The following is a 20,393-nucleotide window of genomic DNA, read 5'->3' on the forward strand; positions in this document are numbered from 1 at the left end:
AACCCAGAATCTTCTTGCTGGGAGTTGAGATTGCGAACCACTTAGCACCTCATTAAGTACAGCATAGTGCAAAATGTAAAATCAAGTCAATACCACATAAAACACGTCTTTTCATATACCTCTAAGCCTGTTAATGTATCGCCCATTGCCAGAGGGGACAACATGACATTCAAACACATGTGCTAGTGGAGTGCATAACACCTTTACGAAGACGGAGGTTGTTTTGCACGTGTCGGCGAGGCACAAATTGGCAGGTGAGAGAATGCACCTGCTCATGGGCTGCCCTCCGGAGACGTGCTCCTGAATTCGCACAAGCTCTGGTTTCAAAAGGCTCTGAAGCAGCTCAAAGACAAAGCTCTGCTCCTCTTCGCTGGGCACGTGCCAACAGACTCCCAGGGCTGACACGTCTCCATCTCTGCCCCAGTCCTGCAACACAAACACAGACAAACATTGGTGGTTTTAAGATTTTAGAGTGTGAAGTCATACTCTCAGATGAGCAAGAGAGAGATTTCCTTTTTAATAATAATAATAATAATAATAATACATCGGTTCACAATAAAGTAACACTAAAACAATGACAGGACAGACAGGAGGGAGGAGCAGTCGTGTGGGGGCTGTAGGCTGTGAGGAAACGGTGTGTTTTGAGCAGTTTTTTGAAGGTGTTTAGTGAGTCTGAGTTTCTGATGTGAAGGGAGAGAGCGTCCGGTGCTTTGATTTGACTGTGGGAGTGTTTAGAGGTTAGAGTCGGCGGCGGGAGAGACGGCGGGGCTGGACGAGGTCTGTGAGGTATGGAGGAGCCTGGTTACGTAAAGCTTTGTAGGTGAGCAGGAAGATTGATGTGCTGTTGGATGAGGAACCAGTGGAGTTGTTGCAGAACGGGAGTGAAACGGTCTCGTGAGCAGGTGTGGGTGAAGAGGAAAGCGGCAGAGTTTGACAGGTGCAGAGTTTATTGATTGAACTTAAATATCCAAAGTATAAATTCATAAATGTTGAATCTATTCTATTTCTACTAGTGACTCAACCTAAAAACTTACTATATCACAACAAAACTCTTAAATAGTGTTGCTCTATAGACTCTTGTGACGTCATCTGAAACCCAGCAATAAGAATGACATGTGGGATAAGTCTCAAATGGATGCATACATAGACCCAAGTAGGCAATACTGACTGAATTGTATGTATTTTTGGAAGTTATTCTGACAACAATGCATCGTAAATATCCTAAAAATACACAAATGTCAAGGTTGAGTTTCAATTTGCACACAGCAGTGAATGGACCACAGAACCAATCACAAAAAACACAGAATTTTCAGTCCTGCTCCCGCCCGCATCTGAGATATTTTGACCCGCTCCTGCCCGCAAATCCCACAAGATGACGACGTTTGCTGTCTTAAACTCTATCAAGCACGAAGAAGCAGAAGTGAATTGTCTAAAATGTGCGTGAGATTAAACCACGTCCGCAAGCTTAGGCTGCTTAAAATGTTTTTATTAAGGCCAAGTAAAATATTCAGCACAAATGATGTATGATAGGCACATATTAATCATTTGTATATTTTACTTTTCTGAACCTCACGATACGATATTTATTGCGATATCGTGGGAAAGCTCACGATATGGTGGGGAGGCTCACGATTAGAGATCTGTCGGTACAATATTTTCACGATATACATCTCATGGTACGATATTTATTGCAATATTTTGTGGAGACTAACAAAACTGTTAATATGCCACTTTTTCCTCTTAAAATGCCTTGACAAGCCTTAATCCAAAGAACTAAAACTTAAAAGTGTTTAGAACTGTTATTTCTTCTTGTAGTCTGCACTGAAATGGAGCAAAGGATCATGGTCGATGTAGTTCCCTCTGTCTTTTTTTAGCTATTGCTGCACCATAACTCTTAATTTAAACAGAGAGACTTGTAATTTGATATATTGTGACGGTTCATGATACTATTGTGAGAACTTTGACGATACGATATCATGATATTTCAGTTATTGTTACATCCCTAACGCTCATATTTAGTTTGTGGGACTGCAGTTTATCAACCCACCCGCCCGCTCCCGCATTGTGCAGTCCCACTCACGCTCGCGCCCGCAATGAGCTTTCAAAATGTGTCCTGCGCCGTACTGTTTTCCGTCAGGTCCTGCACGACTCTACTTTTAACAGCACATATCAGCTCACCTGATGTAATTCCAGCTAAATCAATTCTTTATGGCTCAGATTAAAGTCTAACTTGAGTAACAAAGCTTAAGACAGAACAGTGCCTCCTGTTAGCTTCACTCCCCCCTCCACCCCCTGACACCAGCAGAAAAGTATTCTGATTTCATCTCCCACTTCTAGCGTACTACAGATGCAGTGTCAGCCAGGTCACCGCCTTCTGTAGTACAAATGATCCCAAAATAATTCTTAATGATAGTAAGATGTAATATCAGCAAAAACAAGTGGCTCAGTTCCCAGCTGAATCATCTTCCAGAGTGTGAAAACTTATCAGCTTTCAGTTTAAGAATGGAGATTTTTTTTATTATATGCATTACTTGATGGATCTTTATTCTGTTGATGCTTTTAAAGGACAAATATTATGAATACCTTTTTTATTATTATTGGCCTTTAAACATAGTCTTGAGTACCTTGGATTCCGCATTTCATGATTTGCAACTTAAAATACTGAACCACAAACTATTTCCTAGCTTCCCCATGTAAGAATGAAGTTGCCAGGAACGTGATTTGACAACACAAAAGCTTCGAACAAGTCTGATGATTTATGGATTTAAAAACTGAGCAGGATTTCTACCTATGACGCAACAATCCTGGGAAAATTCAAGCCAGACTCGTTTTACAGAGGAGGATTTTTACAGCGTGAATGAAGCCAAATCGAACTTTTGGATGAGGAAACAATATTATAACATGGTTAAAACCGCAAAAAAGCACATTTTGCATCATACCCTATTCCCTCTGCTGTCCATAAGCGAAACCACGTTATAGCCTATTTAACTGTCAGTGCAATTAGTACGACTTTAAACCATCTTCACCTCCCTATACAAAAGTGTTTACTCTAGCAACTTCCAAATTGCAGTGAAAATTGCAGAACATGGGGACAAATCCACTATTTAACCTCCCAATTTAAACAAACAGCGAAGGAGAATGAGCAGTTTACAAGTTGTTTTTCTCCTGCTTGGCTTATATTGTTTTGTGTCTCAGAGATATTCCTAAAGAGGACAGGAGCTAATGGTGTCGATAAGAGTGCATTTTCACAGGCAGGGAAACAAACAGCAGCTGTGTAAAGTTGGAGGAAGCGTTTAAAGACTAAATTGTAGTGATCATTGTACGCTGTGGTAAAGTCAATTTGGGTTTTACCATCAAGCGTGTTGTGGGTTGAGTCTGTATTAGTATGCTGTTTGCTCAGGTTGAAAGATAAGAGCGTAAAATTACTGGAATAATATAATAATGTGTTGGTGTCTTAACCTCAATGTCAGAGTGTCACATTAAAAGGGCCTATATTTTGTTGTTTTCTAATCTGTTATAATGTTGTTTCCTCATCAAAAACGTACCTGGAGTTGTATTTAGTTTCGTTCACACATGTTTAAACTACGGAAGACGGGAGGGCTCATAACAAACGCAGCAAATACAAATGCGACAATATGACAAAAAGCCACAACACAACCAAAAAAAGCCACAATGGAAGTGACCACGGGACTGTATTTTAATGCAAACGCCGCAACAAATACAAGCGCTACAACGCAAACGCAAACACCACGACACAAACGCCACATCACAAATACAAACGCCACAACAGAAAAGCAAACGCTACAACACAAATGTAAACGTTACAACACAAATACAAACACCACAACAACAAATGCAAACACCACGACACAAATGCAAACGCCACAACACAAATGCAAACGCCACAACACAAATGCAAACGCTACAACACTAATTCAAATGCTACAACACAAATACAAACACCACGACACAAATGCAAACACTACACAAATACAACGCTACAACCAACAAACAAACACAAATACAAACACCACAACAACAAACGCAAACACGACACAAACGCAAACACCACGACACAAATGCAAACGCCACAACACAAATGCAAAAGTCATGAACACAAATGCAAACGTCACGCACAAAATGCAAATGCTACAACACAAATACAAACACCATGACACAAATGCAAACACCACGACACAAATGCCACAACACAAATACAAACACCACGACACAAATGCAAACGCTACGACACAAACGCCACAACAGAAATATAAACACCACAACACAAACGCCACAACACAAATACAAACACCACAACACAAATACAAACGTCACGACACAAATGCAAACGCTACTACACAAATACAAACGCTACAACACAAATGTAAACGTTACAACACAAATACAAACACCACAACAAACGCAAACACCACGACACAAACGCAAACACCACGACACAAATGCAAACGCCACAACACAAATACAAACACCACAACACAAATACAAACGTCACGACACAAATGCAAACGCTACAACACAAATACAAACGCTACAACACAAATACAAACGCTACAACACAAATGTAAACGTTACAACACAAATACAAACACCACAACAAACGCAAACACCACGACACAAACGCAAACACCACGACACAAATGCAAACGCCACAACACAAATGCAAAAGTCATGACACAAATGCAAACGTCACGACACAAATGCAAACGTCACGACACAAATGCAAACGTCACGACACAAATGCAAACGTCACGACACAAATGCAAACACCACGACACAAATGCAAACGTCACGACACAAATGCAAACGCCACGACACAAATACAAACGCTACAACACAAATACAAACGCTACAACACAAATACAAACGCTACAACACAAATACAAACGCTACAACGAAACAAATACAAATGCTACAACACAAATACAAACGCTATAACACAAATACAAACGCTACAACACAAATGCAAACGCCACGACACAAACGCCACAACAGAAATATAAACACCACGACACAAATGCAAACATCACGACACAAATACAAACACCACGACACAAACGCAAACGCCATGACACAAATACAAACGCCACAACAAGCCAAAAGCCACAACAGAAGTGACTGCAGAACTCTATTTTCCAAAGGGCCAAGCGAAGCGTTAAAGGATCAAGCAGGAAGTGAATGGGAAAAGACTTAGTCCCAGCTTTTATTTTGTCCCTCTGTGAATTTGAGTTTGACACCCCTGTTTTAAATGTCCATTAATATGTGCTGTCCCTTAATAAATAAATAAGAAAAAAGAAACAACAGTTACTCTAAAAATCCATTGATTAACTGGCACATTGAATTCTTTTATGCATGTAAAACATACCAAAAATTAATGGGATATCTGATTACTCTCATTATCTGATTTACACTGACCAGGTAAAAGTGTTAAAGTGTGTTAAAGCTGCACTACGTAACATTTTGGTTGTTTGTTTCTATCAATATGTCATTGCTTCGCCTGAAATGTTCCACAGTATGACATTAAACAGCTTTACTTTACATTTATTCAATTACAGGTGTTTTTTATAGCTTAAAAATACCTAGAAAACCAGACATTCTGACTGTGATCCAGGTCGTCTCTCCACAGACCTGACCTGTAACTTGGTCTGGTTTGGTCTCCATGAAGATAGGAAGATTTATTACTGTACTGTGAAACATTCAAAACAAAGCTGTAAGATCTCCATGCAGAAAAGAATTTTGACGGACGCTTCACCATAAAAGTTACACAATGCACCTTTAAAGTGTGATTTACCCTGATGGGGAGCTCTGTATCGAATCCTCCTGCAGTGCTTCTGTATTCGGTGGGGTAGGTGAGGGAGAGAGAGCGCAGGGTGTGTTCCAGTAAACTACAGGCCAAAGTGTAGGCCCGTTTACACTGCACACGAAGACACAAGTGCAGAACCTTCTCCAACTCGGCTCTGTACTTTAGCAGCTGCTGCCCATCCACACGAGTCACCTGCAAAACAAACAAACGTACTTACCATATCATCTTTGCACCGTTTTCCTTACGACTTCTTGTATATAACGGTGATACACTGTATTTATATTACAAAATTTCTGTTTACTTTACTTGTACATATACATTTATATAATTATGCCTAACTTGACACCAGTCTCTTGCTATTTTTTATTGCTACTTATTTAGAAGTTTTATTATCAGTTGTATATGTTTTACTCTTAGTTATTGTAATTTAATGTGATGTGTGATCTACTGGGTTCAAGTAATTTCCATTGTGGATCAATAAAGTTTAAGTTTTCTAAGTCTAAGCAAGTTATAGAGTATGTAGCACTCATTATTTTTTATAAATAACTGAGTTTAAGGTTGAGGTCCACTTTATTGTCCTTGTAGGGAAATGAGTCCTCTGCATCCTTGAAAGCAACTGGGGCAACTTGTCATGATCATCAAGACTACCGTATTTTTCGGACTATAAGTTGCACTTTTTTTCATGGTTTGGGTGTTTCCTGTGACTTATACTCCATTGAGACTTATATGTTAAAATTTTCACACTGACAGCTGCGAGAGGGCGCTCTAGGCTTGTGTACTCCTGTACCACTGTCACTTCGCACTCTACTGCACATGTCGGCTGCAGAAGAAAGAGAAAGAGCCACTGTCCTGTTTGGTATCATGTCAGTCGATCGCACCATTAGTTCTCTGCCACTAACAATTTAAAATTTAGAACAAACATAAAGACAACTGAAACCATCCTGTCGGGATTCAGAAAGGCCAGAATAATTCTAACTGGAACTGATGCTGAGTCTGACAACAGCTACACAGAAGAGGAAGCGGCGCTCTGTTTACCTCCGGAGGTCACAGAGTTGCTCAGAAGTGACACCGAGGATGAAGAATTGAATGGATTTAGTGATTTGGAGTGAGATGGAGAGTTTGTTAAACTTGTTCTGATCTGTTGTTTATGTTATAGTTTAATCTGAAGAACTGTTCATATGTGACGTTAACAGTCTGTTCTTCTCTGTTCTATTGTTTTTACTATAACTTGACTTCCAAGATGAAATGTTTGTTCCTGATCTCTGATTTTATAAAATAAATGTCCCCCAAAAAGTGTGACTTATAGTCCGGTGCGACTTATATGTGTTTTTTTTCTTCTTCATTATGCATTATTTGGCTGGTGAGACTTATACTCCAGAGCGACTTATAGTCCAAAAAATACAGTATCTATGCTGGAAATTTTACCTGTTGTGCATGTTTTGGATTTGTTTGAGTGGTAAAAGAAGCCAACTTATATTGTAGCTATTGATGTTACTATATTTTTATTGCAATACATTTTTTAAAGGTGCAATGCGCAACTTGTTCTCATGGAGATGTTATTGCTTTGTCTGGAATGCGCCCCATTACAGCTATATAAATATAATTTCTTGCATCATAATTAGTGCAAATAAAAAAATAAGTTATGGACATGTCTAACTGGCATTTTATTTTAGCATAAAACAAGTAAAGTATAGCGGACTAGGCGAAGATGAGATAACGCTGCAGGTTCCCCCACCATCATCTACTACTTGTATATCTTTCAAAATGTATTTTATTTCCGTGTTTGTCTATGGTGTGGTTAAATTAAGCCAAGTAATCTGGCTCAAAGCAAACATGAGTAATAAAAACCATTTTAAAAACCATTTTATATGCATTTGGCGCTGTTATAACCAGCCCCACCATCTTCCACCAGTCGCTGAAATAAATCTTAATTGTTATTATTACCTTTAAAGATCCTATATTACACAGAATGGATTGTTATGAGCTTTAAGCCATGTTATAATGTTGTTACCTCCTTTTGTTTTGTTTTGTTATTATTGCATTAGAAGCAGATATGAAGCAGATTGAAATTTAAACTCAGTAAACATAAAAACAGCAATACAGAAAAGGAAGAGTTCACAATTATATTTAGTTTCCTGCATCATGGATATTAACATAGCAGATACTTGTACAGGCCTTTAGTATCCACACACGGACGCAGTACTGAGGAGAGTGGCATCTTAAATATTGAGCCTCTTCTATAAATCTGAGCATCTGGGCGCGGCGAGCACACATTACACTCCCAGGAGTAATAAAACAAAACAGAAAGGGTATCAATATGTTCTGTTTAACGACAAAGCACGCCATATTTACGACCAGGGAGAGGCACGGTGCAGAGAAAAGTCACACACGGTCATCATTTCTACTTTATGTAAAACGAACAGGGGGATTTAAAAAGTGTTAGCAAAATGAACGGGGTATACGTCTTAGAAAATGTTGTTAATGGTTTTCTGTAGTGTGTTACAGACTTCAAGTAACGCAAATTGAAGAAGACAAAAGGTTTTTTAGGCTACGTTTATATGAAGACGGTCTGAGCAGAAGATGCAAAAGTGGCGTCGCGTCTTCACTTTTTATTCCGCGTTTAGACGATTCGATTGGGTATGTTTGTACTTAAAGCAACAGGGGCGTCTTTGGACATACGGAAGTTTTCACGCCACACATTTTCATCAGCTACTCCTTCCACATAGTTGTCCCACCATCAAATGATTCTCCCAGGTCTTGTCCACATCCGTCTGAATCACCTGCGATGACCTGGTGCATCCAGAATTTGACAGAGGTAATTGCAAATCCTTCTCTGTTCACTAATAATATTTATGCATATTTTGTACATTTATTGGAATGCCTCCTGTAAGTTTATTAGAGCTGAAGATCCGATGCATAGAAATGATCCGACATGTTTGTTTCTGTGTACTGTGTGTATGTGATCTAAACATGTACACGACCTGAGCAGATTTGACCAGAGTTTTGCGTCTTGGGCAGTGTAGATGGAAATGCTAAGGCAGAGTGTATTCAACTTTTCCACTCTGGAGGGTGGTTTCAGATTTTTGCGTTTTTAAGCCCCAAAGACGCTGCCACCGTCTAATCGAAAGGCACTTCCGATAAAATATTGGTAACACTTTATAATAACTACACCTTATTTAGCCTTAATAAAGCATGAACAAAGACTTAATTAATAATGATTCACGCTTAGTAACTACTTAATTACTACCGGAATTACCACTTAACTTGCACTTAATTTGCCTGTGCTGTAAATAGTTACTCATAAGTATTTCTTACTTAATTACTCATGAACTAACCATTTGCATGTCCATTTGTAAATGTATATTTAAGTACAAATTTGAGCATTTATTAATGATTAGTAAGCCATGAGAGAATGATTTACTAGTAATGCATTATTGTTTCTCTGGAATTTGACCAACCTTAACAAATGCTTCATAAAGCATAATTAGCCTTCACTTTAGAAAAGCTCTCAGAAAGACTTAACTAACAGATAATAGCTGCCTGAATTATCATTGCATTGTATTATTAGTAAATCATTCTCTCATAGCTTGCTAATCCATTAATAAATGCTCAAACGTGTACTTAAATATGCATTTGTAAACATGCAAATGGTTAGTTCATGAGTAATAAAGAAGTATTGAGTAACTATTTACAGCACAGGCGAATTAAGTGCAAGTTAAGTGCTAATTCAGGTAGTAATTAAGTAGTTACTAAGCGTGAATCATTAATAATTAAGTCTTTGTTCATGATTTATTAAGGCTAAATAAGGTGTAGTTATTATAAAGTGTTGCCAAAATATTTTGTTGTTTTTACCCGCAAGTGTTCTCATTCTAAATTGGCTTTGTGAATACACTCTTACTGAAATGGATGAAGTTTAGTAGTATCCCACAAAGTCAAAAGAGACCTCAAAACATAAACATATTCCCATTAGTTTTTGGTATATATGTCTAGTAAAAAAATGTCTTGGTAAGATTAGGAACAGAAACTAAACCACAACTAAACCTTATGTAACTGAATCCATTTGAGTTAAGCTTTTTAAATCCACATTTTGATGTATTATTATGTATATATTTGTTCTTAAAATCTTTTCAGTTTCTCACCTCTGACAGCAGCTGCAGATTCCAGAGCAGCTCTTTGTCCAGATTCTCTTCATTCAGCTCCTCACCTGCAGAACACACCAATAACATGAAATATAAATATTTTAAGTTCATTGTGTAATTCTGTTAGCCTGATTCATCAGACGGTTTCACTTTGTGGAAACCGTCTGACCTCGCAGCATTAGAATTCATTCGCTCGACTGTAGGCAGGTACTTGTTTATTTTGCCAATCGCTGCTATTTGGTCGTGACTTATGTAATGCGCCAAATTCCGTATGAAGAAGGGCAAGGTTAGTGCGTATACGTGCATCATGACTCAAAAAACCCGATCGTAACAGAGATATTGATGTGCATGTAAGGCACTCGCAGACTGGCACGCTGTCACTGTTCCATCCTTGCGTTGGTCGTTGTTGAGTTTTGGCTCTGGGGACGCACATTGAACAAAAGTAGATCTGCATCTTCTACTGTTTTTGAAATAAAGACAGTCAGGAGGACAGTGATGATCCTGAAGGAGAACAGAACTTTCAGTGCTTTTAAATAGTAACTGTTATTAAAAAAAAATAAATAAAAAAGTATTTTGTTAATTTAATTTTCAGTGTTTTAGAAAGACATATATTTTGTTGTGATGCTTTATAGTGACTTTCAATTGAAATTCAAGCACAGATTTTCTACATATCTCGTTGTATTTTTTTCTCTCCACTCCATCCATCTGCTCCTAGTCCGGCCCTTCCCTCAAATTTTAGAACCCTTTGTGGCCCCCTGAGCCAACAAGTTTGCCCACCCCTGGTCTAGTGTATACTGATTCCTGACTAGGGATGGGCATGATTAGTCGATTAATCGATAATTGCAACGTACTGAAGTGCAAATGCGAACGATGTGCAACGATGATTTGTACAAGAAATTTCACGCGTTCCGTTCGGGACAAGTGTGAGTCCATGTGCACGGTGTACAAAGCAGCACATATGTTTCGGTGTCCAGTGGGAAAAGGTTTTGCCAGGTGAGAGTCGCTCAATGTCGATGACGAGTCCCCACCTCCAACCCCCCGTACGGTGTCCTGGTTTTGACAAAAAAATATGGTCACACTAACCTGTATTCCACTGAGTCATGTCTTTTAATCTGACAGAAGTTGAACTGCATCAGTGCACAAGAGCTGTAGTTTTATCTTCGCTTAGTTTATGCAAATTAGCAATGCGGTTTTAAGTTTCGTTTCTGTGAGAGTTGCGCAAAACTGAATTAAACACATTAGAATCTCAAACGGGCTGATGTGGCTCTACAGTGGTTACGGTTTATATGTCGTAAAGTTGAATTTATTTATGCAGATTAGTAGTGCAGATAGTAATAATAATGATGATAATTTTAATACAAAAACGTTAATGATTAATCGATAATCGATCGTTAATTTTATCAAATGCCCATCCTTATTCCTGACCTACTCGCTGGAGAGAAATGAAATTGAGTGGAGGCACTAGGTGGCGCCAGTCTGGCTATAATTCTGTAACTTTTCTGGTGGCGAGTCCATCAAATGCTTTTCTTCTTGGAGATGTTATTGCTTAGTCTGGAATGTTTCACAGTATGGCATTAAACCTCTCTATCTTCATGGAGACCAAACCATACCAAGTTACGGGTCAGGTCTGTGGAGAGGCGAGCCCGTTCAGTCAGAATGCCCATTTTCCTAGACATTTTTGAGCAATAAAACCACTTTTAATTGAATAAATGTAAGGTAGAGCTGTTTAAAGTCATACTGTGGAACATTCCCAGGCAGAGAAATGACATATCCATAGAAACAACCACAGGTGACAGAGCCCTAACCAAAAAGTTACATAGGGCTGCTTGATTATGACAAAAATCAAAATCAAGATTATTTGGCTCAGAATTGAAATCAGCAGTTATTTCAGACAATGACTTCTGTGCATTTCAGTGTGGTTTAAAAAAAAAATTCTGGGTTTTTAAGGGCAGAGCGAGCACATGTATCATTCTGAATCAATTTTATTTTCAACTACAACACTGCTAACAATGATAAAGTACTACTATGGCAACATCATTTCGAACTGTGAAAAAATACATACATATAATAAATACAAATGCAACTTTTTCATTGTGATTTGGAAATACCATAATGTCATTGCCAAACTGTTACTCCATTTTCTTTTTTATTTGAGAATTTTTGGGGGGTTTCTACTTTCTCTACTTGAGTACTATTATTTTGAGGTAATAAAACTCAACTCACTTCACATTTTTGTGTAGTAACCAAAAAAAGCTAGCTCTAGTAAAAATGTTAATCTTGTGTTCATGTGACAAGTGACTTATGAGTCCAATCTCCGAGGGATCAATCCAGGTCCCACTAAAACGCAATAACTCTCCAATAGTCTCTCCATCGATTCAAATAATAATAATGAGTTGAGTTATAGCAGTACATGTCTAAGTGGCATATTTGACAGAGCATAAAACATGGAAAATATAGTACACTAAGGCTACGTTCAGACTGCAGGGCTTAACGCTCAATTCTGATTTTTTTGTGAAATCCGATGTTTTTGCGAGGTCGTTCACATTTCCAATTAAATGCGACTTGTATGTGACCCCCTGTGTGAACGTTAAATGGCCCGAAAGTGTCCCGCATGTGCACTGGAGACACGATGACGTCAACCGCAGTGAGCGTGCTCTGTGTTTACGGAAGTTGTCCAAACATGGACGCGAGCTTTGAGCACCTGGAGATTTTAAAGTTCCTCTCGTACCGGAGCCAGAACATGAACAACTTACTTGTTTTAAGGAGGAGATTGAGAAGGACGAGGTTTTTGGTCATGGTGTTTTGTTGGGCAGTGGCAGCGACGTCCGTTGAAAGGAACATGTGGATGTGGAGATGGAGCCAAGAGTGGTGAGTGGTGATGTGCTTCGCTTCAGTGACACGAAGTTCATTAACAATTTTCGCCTACTTCAGCGCAGAATAATGACGTTTGTGGCTTGTTGATAACGTGTAGGTCGGATGAATGCGCTTTGGCCGTTCAGACTGAAGTCGCATGTCAAAAGATCAGATATGTATCGGTTTCAGGAGCACATATCCAAGTGGTCTCGGTCGCATTTGAAAAAATCGTATCTGTGTCGTTCAGACTGTCATTAAAAGATCAGATACAGGTCACATAGGGGCCAAAAAAAGAAGAAAAAGATTTAGGTCACTTCAGGCTGTAGTGTGAACGTAGCCATAGTGAATTTAGACTATATAATGTTGATTACTGCAGGAGTCCCCATCACCAGATCTTGGTTCATCCACTAAGGAGCCACAGAGAAAAAATATCGTATATAACTTTTAAAATGTGTTTTATTTCAGTGTTGCAGTCTATGGCCATTAGCCTGACTCATCAGCTGGTTTCACTTCATGGAAACCGTCTGATCTCGCAGCATTAGGATTTGTCCGCTCGACGGTAGGCCGGTACTTTTTTTTATTTAACCAATCACTGCTGTTTGGTCGTGACATATGTAATGCGTCGCTAACAGGGCTACCTGGTATATTAAGCTTTTCCCAAATCCCATAAGAAGAAGGGCAATAACGTCTTTCCTCTTGATAAAATTCACCAAATATTCTCTTTGTTCAAGCTTTAAATCCTCGATCTCGGGAATCGTCGCCAACACAGAATGCACGGCTATTTGCTGATTGGCTGGTGCCCGGACTCGCACTTCCGGGATTCTTGCAAACCATCTAGTGTATTCCGATACCTGACCTAGTCGCTGGAGAGAAATTAAATTGAGCGGAGGCACTAGGTGGTGTCGCTCTGGCTATATGGCCCGGTCTGTGTGATTAAACCTTCAGGGAGAAGATTCAGGCCCCTACGGTGTCACATGAACAGATTTAAGAATTCCTTGGTGCCAGTTAGGGATGGATTTAATTTGGATTTAGTTACCAATCGAGCAGAACTCAATTGTTCTCAGAAAGAACATTTTCTTCCAAAATTATCATTTAGTGGATAATTTTTGTACAATGGATTTCCCTTTTCCTCACTTCAAACTCTTAAAGGCTTAAATCACAGCTTTTCAAATGTAATTGCATAGTTTATTACCAGCTGGGTCATTTTGTAATTAAACTTCCAACGTTTGTGTGTCCTTCACTGAACGCAAGCGCCTCTGAAAACGTTGTGTTGATTTGATTGTGAGTGATTAAGAAACAGTTGGACAAACATTTGGTAAATTATTGCCTCGTGTGGACAACAAAACGGTTTCAAACAGAGATTATTAAGGCTCCATCGCTCATAAACGTCTCTTATAATAAACACAAGATCAGTCTCTGATTTGACTTTGTAATTTGTTGTTTGAAGCCAGCCTAATTCTCGTTAAATATTGCACAGTGCGACTCCCCGAGATAGTTTCATCTAAGAAAACTGTTTAAATGTGGCAAAACTGGTAATATTCTCAATACTCTTTTGTGCTATATCTCAATACCACAAAAGTGACAAAGTGTATTATGACTTAAAAAAATTCTATTTATTAATGCAAGAGATGTCTGTGTCTTCTCCTGCCTGTTCCACGGATAATTCTTGAACCATTTATCCGACTGATCTTACATTTGGAGGGTGTCATCCTAATGGGTCAGTGGGTGCAGTGCCAAGTTCCATGTTGTTAAGGAAAAAAATGCCAAAAGATCCAAGGATCACATGACATCACGGGTCACATGACATCACGAGTCACATGACATCACGAGTCACATGACATTATGGGGGAGTGTAGCCAGCCACATCTTCTGAAGTTATCGCTGGCTACACTTGGAATCCGTAAGTCTTCTATGGGCACAGGCTGTACCTAGTATTATTACTTAAACTTTTTTGCTAAGTTTTGTTGTAGCAGCAAAAAATAATATAAATAGCAAAAAAAAAAAAAAAGGAAGGGGGGAAGAGGAGAAGTGAGAGGGGGAGGGGGAGATACTGACTTTTGGTGATATTGAAGATGACACTGCAGCAGTGAGGCACAAACAGACGGAGCGACTCGGAGGGATGACACTGCAAACAGGAAAAAACACACACAAGATGAAAAAACACAGACACACAAACAAAATTAAACACACACAACATGAAATGCCAAGGCGCAAATAAAAGGAGCCATGCTTTCAAATGATATGACTGCTGGAATAATGGAACACAATGAGAAATTGTTAAAAGAGGAAGTAGATTTTACCACTTTGTTCCACCCTGTGATGTCATGTGGTAATACATTAAGTGCCTCACTCTGTGTTTAAACTTCATACACCTTCATTAGAATTATTTGGATAATTTCAGCCCTAAAATTGTGAATCTGTATTGCATAAAAGGTAAAAGGTAGCTGTTAACTTGAAAAACAACCATTATATGACATAACGAGGTGAAACAAGTGCATTTTGAGATTTTGACATGTACACAAACTAATAAAGAGTTACTCAAACATATGTGAATGAAACAAAACACAACTATGAATATGTTTTTGGTAACAATATTATAACCCTACTTAAAGCTCAGTCAATTTTGCATAATGTAGGTCCTTTAAATTTCATAAACCTGACCCCTCTGTGTCCCCAGATACGAGGTAAACATGTTCAAATGAAATATACCTTTAACTGATAACACCTGAAATGCTGATTTATTCTCACAATACAAAATCATTGGCTATGGTGCCGAAGTTGTTAATAGGATCTATTCACGCTTACGTCAGAAACAAGGAAGAACCTACTGTGAAAACCAGTGTTGGGGAGTAACAGATTACGTGTACCAGAGTTACGTAATCAGAGTACAAATTATGAGTAACTGTATTCAGTTACAGTTACTGTTTCAGTGAGTGGTAATTGGATTACAGTTACTTTGTTGAAATAAATGGATTACACGGCGGTATTTTCCTGTTTTCACATTTTGGCCTAAACCAGGACTAAACCAGGACTGAGCCAGAACTGAACCAGGACTAAACCAGGTCTAAACCAGGTCTAAACCAGGACTAAAACCAGGTCTAAACAAATGCTAAAACTAGGACTAAACCAGGACTTAACCAGGTCTAAATCAGGATTTAACCAGAACTAATCCAGGACTAAAAGGACAGTAAGCAAAAGTCTGTTCATGGAGACTTGGACTCAACAGACAATTTGAAGACAACAAACACGAATTTTCAGGATGTGGTTGCTACATTCATGTAGTTTTAAAAAGCATGACAATATCAAGTAATCCAAAGTATTCAGATTACGTTACTCACCTAAAGTAATTTAATGGATTACGTTACAAACTACATTTTGGGTTATGTAATCAGTAATCTGTAGGGGAATACATTTTAAAAGTAACCTTCCCAACACTGGATAAAACCCATTGAAATAAATGTCATCAGGTAGCGTCATGGCTTACATTCCAGCTGCTGATGTTGGTTCACTATGTGTCCAGTCATCTTTTGGGATTTCCACGATTTAGCTACTTTAAACAAGTAGCATAAGTCTTTGCTCTAGACCTAAGGCTGTGTTGTCTTAGCAGCATGACATTAGGTCTGGGATGGGCCATAGTGGATTTTTTTTTTATTCAGCAGATAAAATAATTTAGCTGTTATTTTTAAGACAGTGTGACCTCTTCGAGCTTGTGTAAGCCCTCATTTTGTTTCTCATGATTTCATATTAACGTCGCTCTCATCTTATACAGCACAAAACTTATAAAATAAAGTCTATGAAAAAATACAATTGCTTATAGAGTCTTCATTTCAGTGTTTCAAAAACACATCACACTGGGTTTATAATTTAATATTTGTGAATCGTCCATGTCTCAAATTATGTTTAGTAGAGACAAGATCCATTAGTATTTCCCACCCAGGAGAATGGAAACACTAGCCACAGGATACTGCTTTTCAGATTTAAAATGAAAACATATCCATATGTAACGGAGTTAAAAATGCACATGCTACTATTTTTTTTGTTTGTATTTCATGTTTAATTGTAATTTATGTGAATTTTTATCATTTTAACATTTTATTGCTGCTCCCCTGTGTATTTTATTTTGGTAGTTTAACTTCCCCTCTCAGTAGCACATTGGAAACTGCAGAGGGTGAGTTCTGTCTGGGTATAAAAGAATATATTTCACAAAAACAGCGCACGTTTAACAAAAATACAAGAACACATATTGATAAGATAACTTTTTTAATTGTAGTGAATGTGTTGTGGTGCACTGGTTTTGAGTTTTGTATATTTTATTTGTATTGTAAAAGTTTGCTTAATGTCATAGCCTAGTGCTGAATGCCGCAAAAATGAACAGCCGTCTCAAGGTGCTGTTTTCATTCTTGCAGAGGGGAGCCAGTGCTGATACGCAGAGACATATTAATAGAGTATTTATATGTCACAGGTATGTTTTATTTTGTTTTATTTTTATGAAGGGTGTGAATTGTGCATTTGTTTCTCCAGATAGCTGCTCCACTGTACTGGATTTGACATTATTTTGTTGTTCATACATGATTTACATAAATGAGTCAGTTTGTAAGTGTAAGCCCCTCTCAGTAGCACGTAGGAAACTGCAGAGGAGGGGAGCCAGTGCTGATACGCAGAGACATATTAATAGAGTATTTATATGTCACAGGAATAAAGCGGACTGACTCCACACTGTGTCCTGTCTTCTGTGTACGGCCTGACAAAGAATCTGCAACCGTTACACATAGTTGTGTTTTGTTTCATTCACACATGTTTGAGTAAACCAAACACCACTCCAGGTATGTTTTTGGTGAGGAAACAACACCAGAACATAGATCATATAGAGTGCAATATGGACCCTTTAAGAGTAAGGATTTTGGGCATCAATAAAACAAGAAAATATAGTAATAACAGAGAACTGTGACACAAAGTTGGGGTGTATTCAAGATAAGAAAAACCTGGGAATGGCTGCATTATATAAAAACATTTTTAAAACTCACTGTACCTTGGCTGCTGCTCTGCACATGTCCGCCACCATCCTCCCAGACACACACGTCTCAAAGATGTTAGAAGTGGCAAAATTATACACCTTTTGCAGCGCCACCTAATGAAGAAAGAGAGACATGAACCAGGGCAAAAATTAGAAGAAGTATGGAGTGTTCATTAGCTGAGAAATCAATACCAAAATCAATATCTCCCACTAATGAAGAAGCAGTTTCAAACCAGTACCGTCATGAATCAGTTGTGTTCAATGATTTGCTGAACTGTCCAAATTGCTTAAGTCAACAATAAACATGTCAAACAACAGCTTATTCCAGTACAAATTACAACTCAATATTACAGCATTTGAATAAAGTTTAAGAAGTAAAAATATAATATATGAATAAGAGTGCAAGTGACTGATACATCAAATATAGTTTCAAGACAGGTACAAATCTCTAGTAGAGCGTTTTAGAATATATATCATATATACTACATAGTAATAATAAAGCAAGGATGGAGAACACAGCTTCACAGTAACTGGGAGGGTGCACGTTCCTGGAAGTCACTGAATGGATCGACAAAGCCTGAACTTCAGTGACAACTGAAACCATCCTATCAGGATTCAGAAAGGCCAGAATAATTCTAAATGGAAATGATGCTGAGTTTGACAACAGCTACACAGAAGAGGAAGTAGCGCTCTTTTTACCTCTGGAGGTCGCGGAGTTGCCCAGAAGTGACACAGAGGATGAAGAATTCAATGGATTTAGTGATTTGGAGTGAGATGGAGTTAACAGTCTGTTGTTCTCTGTTCTATTGTTATCACTATAACTTGACTTTCAAGATGAAATGTCGGTTCTGATTTTATAAAATAAATTTCCCCCCAAAAAATGGGACTTATGTGTGTTTTCTTCTTCATTACACATTTTTTGGCTGGTGCGACTTATACACCGGAGCGACTTATAGTCCAAAAAATATGGTAGTTATTAAGCCTGAATCATTCTTGATAAATCAATTGAATCATGAATTAAATCTTTGTTCATGCTTCATTAAGGCCAATCAAGGTGTAGTTAGAAAAAGTGGTGGTAGATATTTTTACATACAATATCAGGAGTGTACTTAAAGCAGTATTTTTTTATTGATATATAGTAATTACTTTTATACTTTGACATAACAAATACACAGTTTGATGCTCATTGTCGTGTACATGTATTCTATCACTACTGCTACTACTGCCACTACCCATTGCTACTTCTTTCCAATACATTTTAAATCATTAATTTCTCTACATTTCATCTAACCAGTATTTAGCCTCAGCCTGGCCTTGCTCTGTTCATAACCTGACATTGAACAACACCTTTAAATGCGCCCATTAATACAAATACATTATGCATTCACTCCAATTCTCCACTGTTACATCTGTAATGAGCAGTATCTATATTCCATAAGCCCGCCTGGGTCACAGTAGGACACTGCCACTATACTGCACCTGTGGGTATTGCATCTTTATGACACTGGATTTCTCATGCATTGTTAGGCTTTGCACATGTTTAAACAGAAACTGAATTGTGTGATTCATAATTCAAGAGAGGTGTCCTGGGAGCAGAGCTTACACTGGCGTCAAAAAGGACTGGAAAAAATGTATCTTTTGTACTGGATGCTCAGTATTAACCCAGGCTAAACCATTTCAAATCACTCCCAGGTTTATTTCAAGAGGTTGCGTTCACAAATTTAATTATGTCATAACTTCAGAGGGAGGGCAGATATAATAAATACCAGGATAATACCCACAGATACAATAGACGCATCAAGAATCTCGGACTTCCGGTCATTGCGTAATGCATACTGGGAAGGATTCTCCGAAAAAGTGAGCATCAAACCGCTATGTTTGTTTTCCCAGTGGGATGCATCTATTGACAAAGTCGAGCGTCTTTTGAACCATATCGCTTTTGTTTCTGATTCTGATATTGTCATATTTTAGTGTTGGGATTTGGACATAGGACATCCAACAACCACACAATTAACTAACAGCGGAAAACGGCTAGAGAAATTTGTTTGTGAACTCCATAAATGCAAAAGGGAACTAGATCTGTGTGACTACAAACCTCCGTTCAAACTGTTTCCCTTCCCAACGGAATTGAAAAATAGTGCAAGGCGAAAGCGATGGACAGTATTGATCCACGGGAAGGATGAAAAAGAAAACCTTTGACTGCCTAAATCATCCCGAGTTTGTAACGAACATTTTGTATGTGGAGCTCCATCAAAGCGGGATTCCATTTGTTAAGCGAGAAGTGCAGAAGACAAACAGACTGAGCTCACACTTTCTTGTTCTTGTGGTTTTACAGCAACATCACGTCTTGGTCGCTTTGCAGTGGAAGTTGTTTCTTGGCGAACAGCTGGTGCCTTTTGCTTTGGCGTTGACTTTTTTAATTCGTAACCGATGTTGAGTGAGGGATCGGGATTTTGCTTTGATGGCGTTCCACATATAAAATGTTCGCTGCAAACTCGGGATGATTAGGCGGTCAAAGATTACCTTTTCCGTCCTTCCCGTGGATCAATCCTGCCCATCGCCTTCG

At 38.5% G+C, this 20,393-nt stretch overlaps 1 protein-coding gene across 1 annotated transcript in view; it reads right to left on the reverse strand.

Moving 5' to 3' along the window:
* The window catches only part of psme4b (proteasome activator subunit 4b), a 187,974-nt gene that overhangs the window by 106,473 nt on the left and 61,108 nt on the right, over positions 1-20,393 (reverse strand). The window contains 5 exon segments of the mRNA XM_055149918.1: positions 269-426; positions 5,810-6,013; positions 9,961-10,025; positions 14,869-14,938; positions 17,843-17,941. Of these exon segments, the coding sequence (XP_055005893.1) occupies positions 269-426; positions 5,810-6,013; positions 9,961-10,025; positions 14,869-14,938; positions 17,843-17,941 (596 nt within the window).

The sequence above is a fragment of the Boleophthalmus pectinirostris genome, unplaced genomic scaffold, assembly GCF_026225935.1.
Source record: "Boleophthalmus pectinirostris isolate CB_2022bp ecotype Guang Dong unplaced genomic scaffold, ASM2622593v1 HiC_scaffold_14, whole genome shotgun sequence".
NCBI lineage: Eukaryota > Metazoa > Chordata > Actinopteri > Gobiiformes > Gobiidae > Boleophthalmus > Boleophthalmus pectinirostris.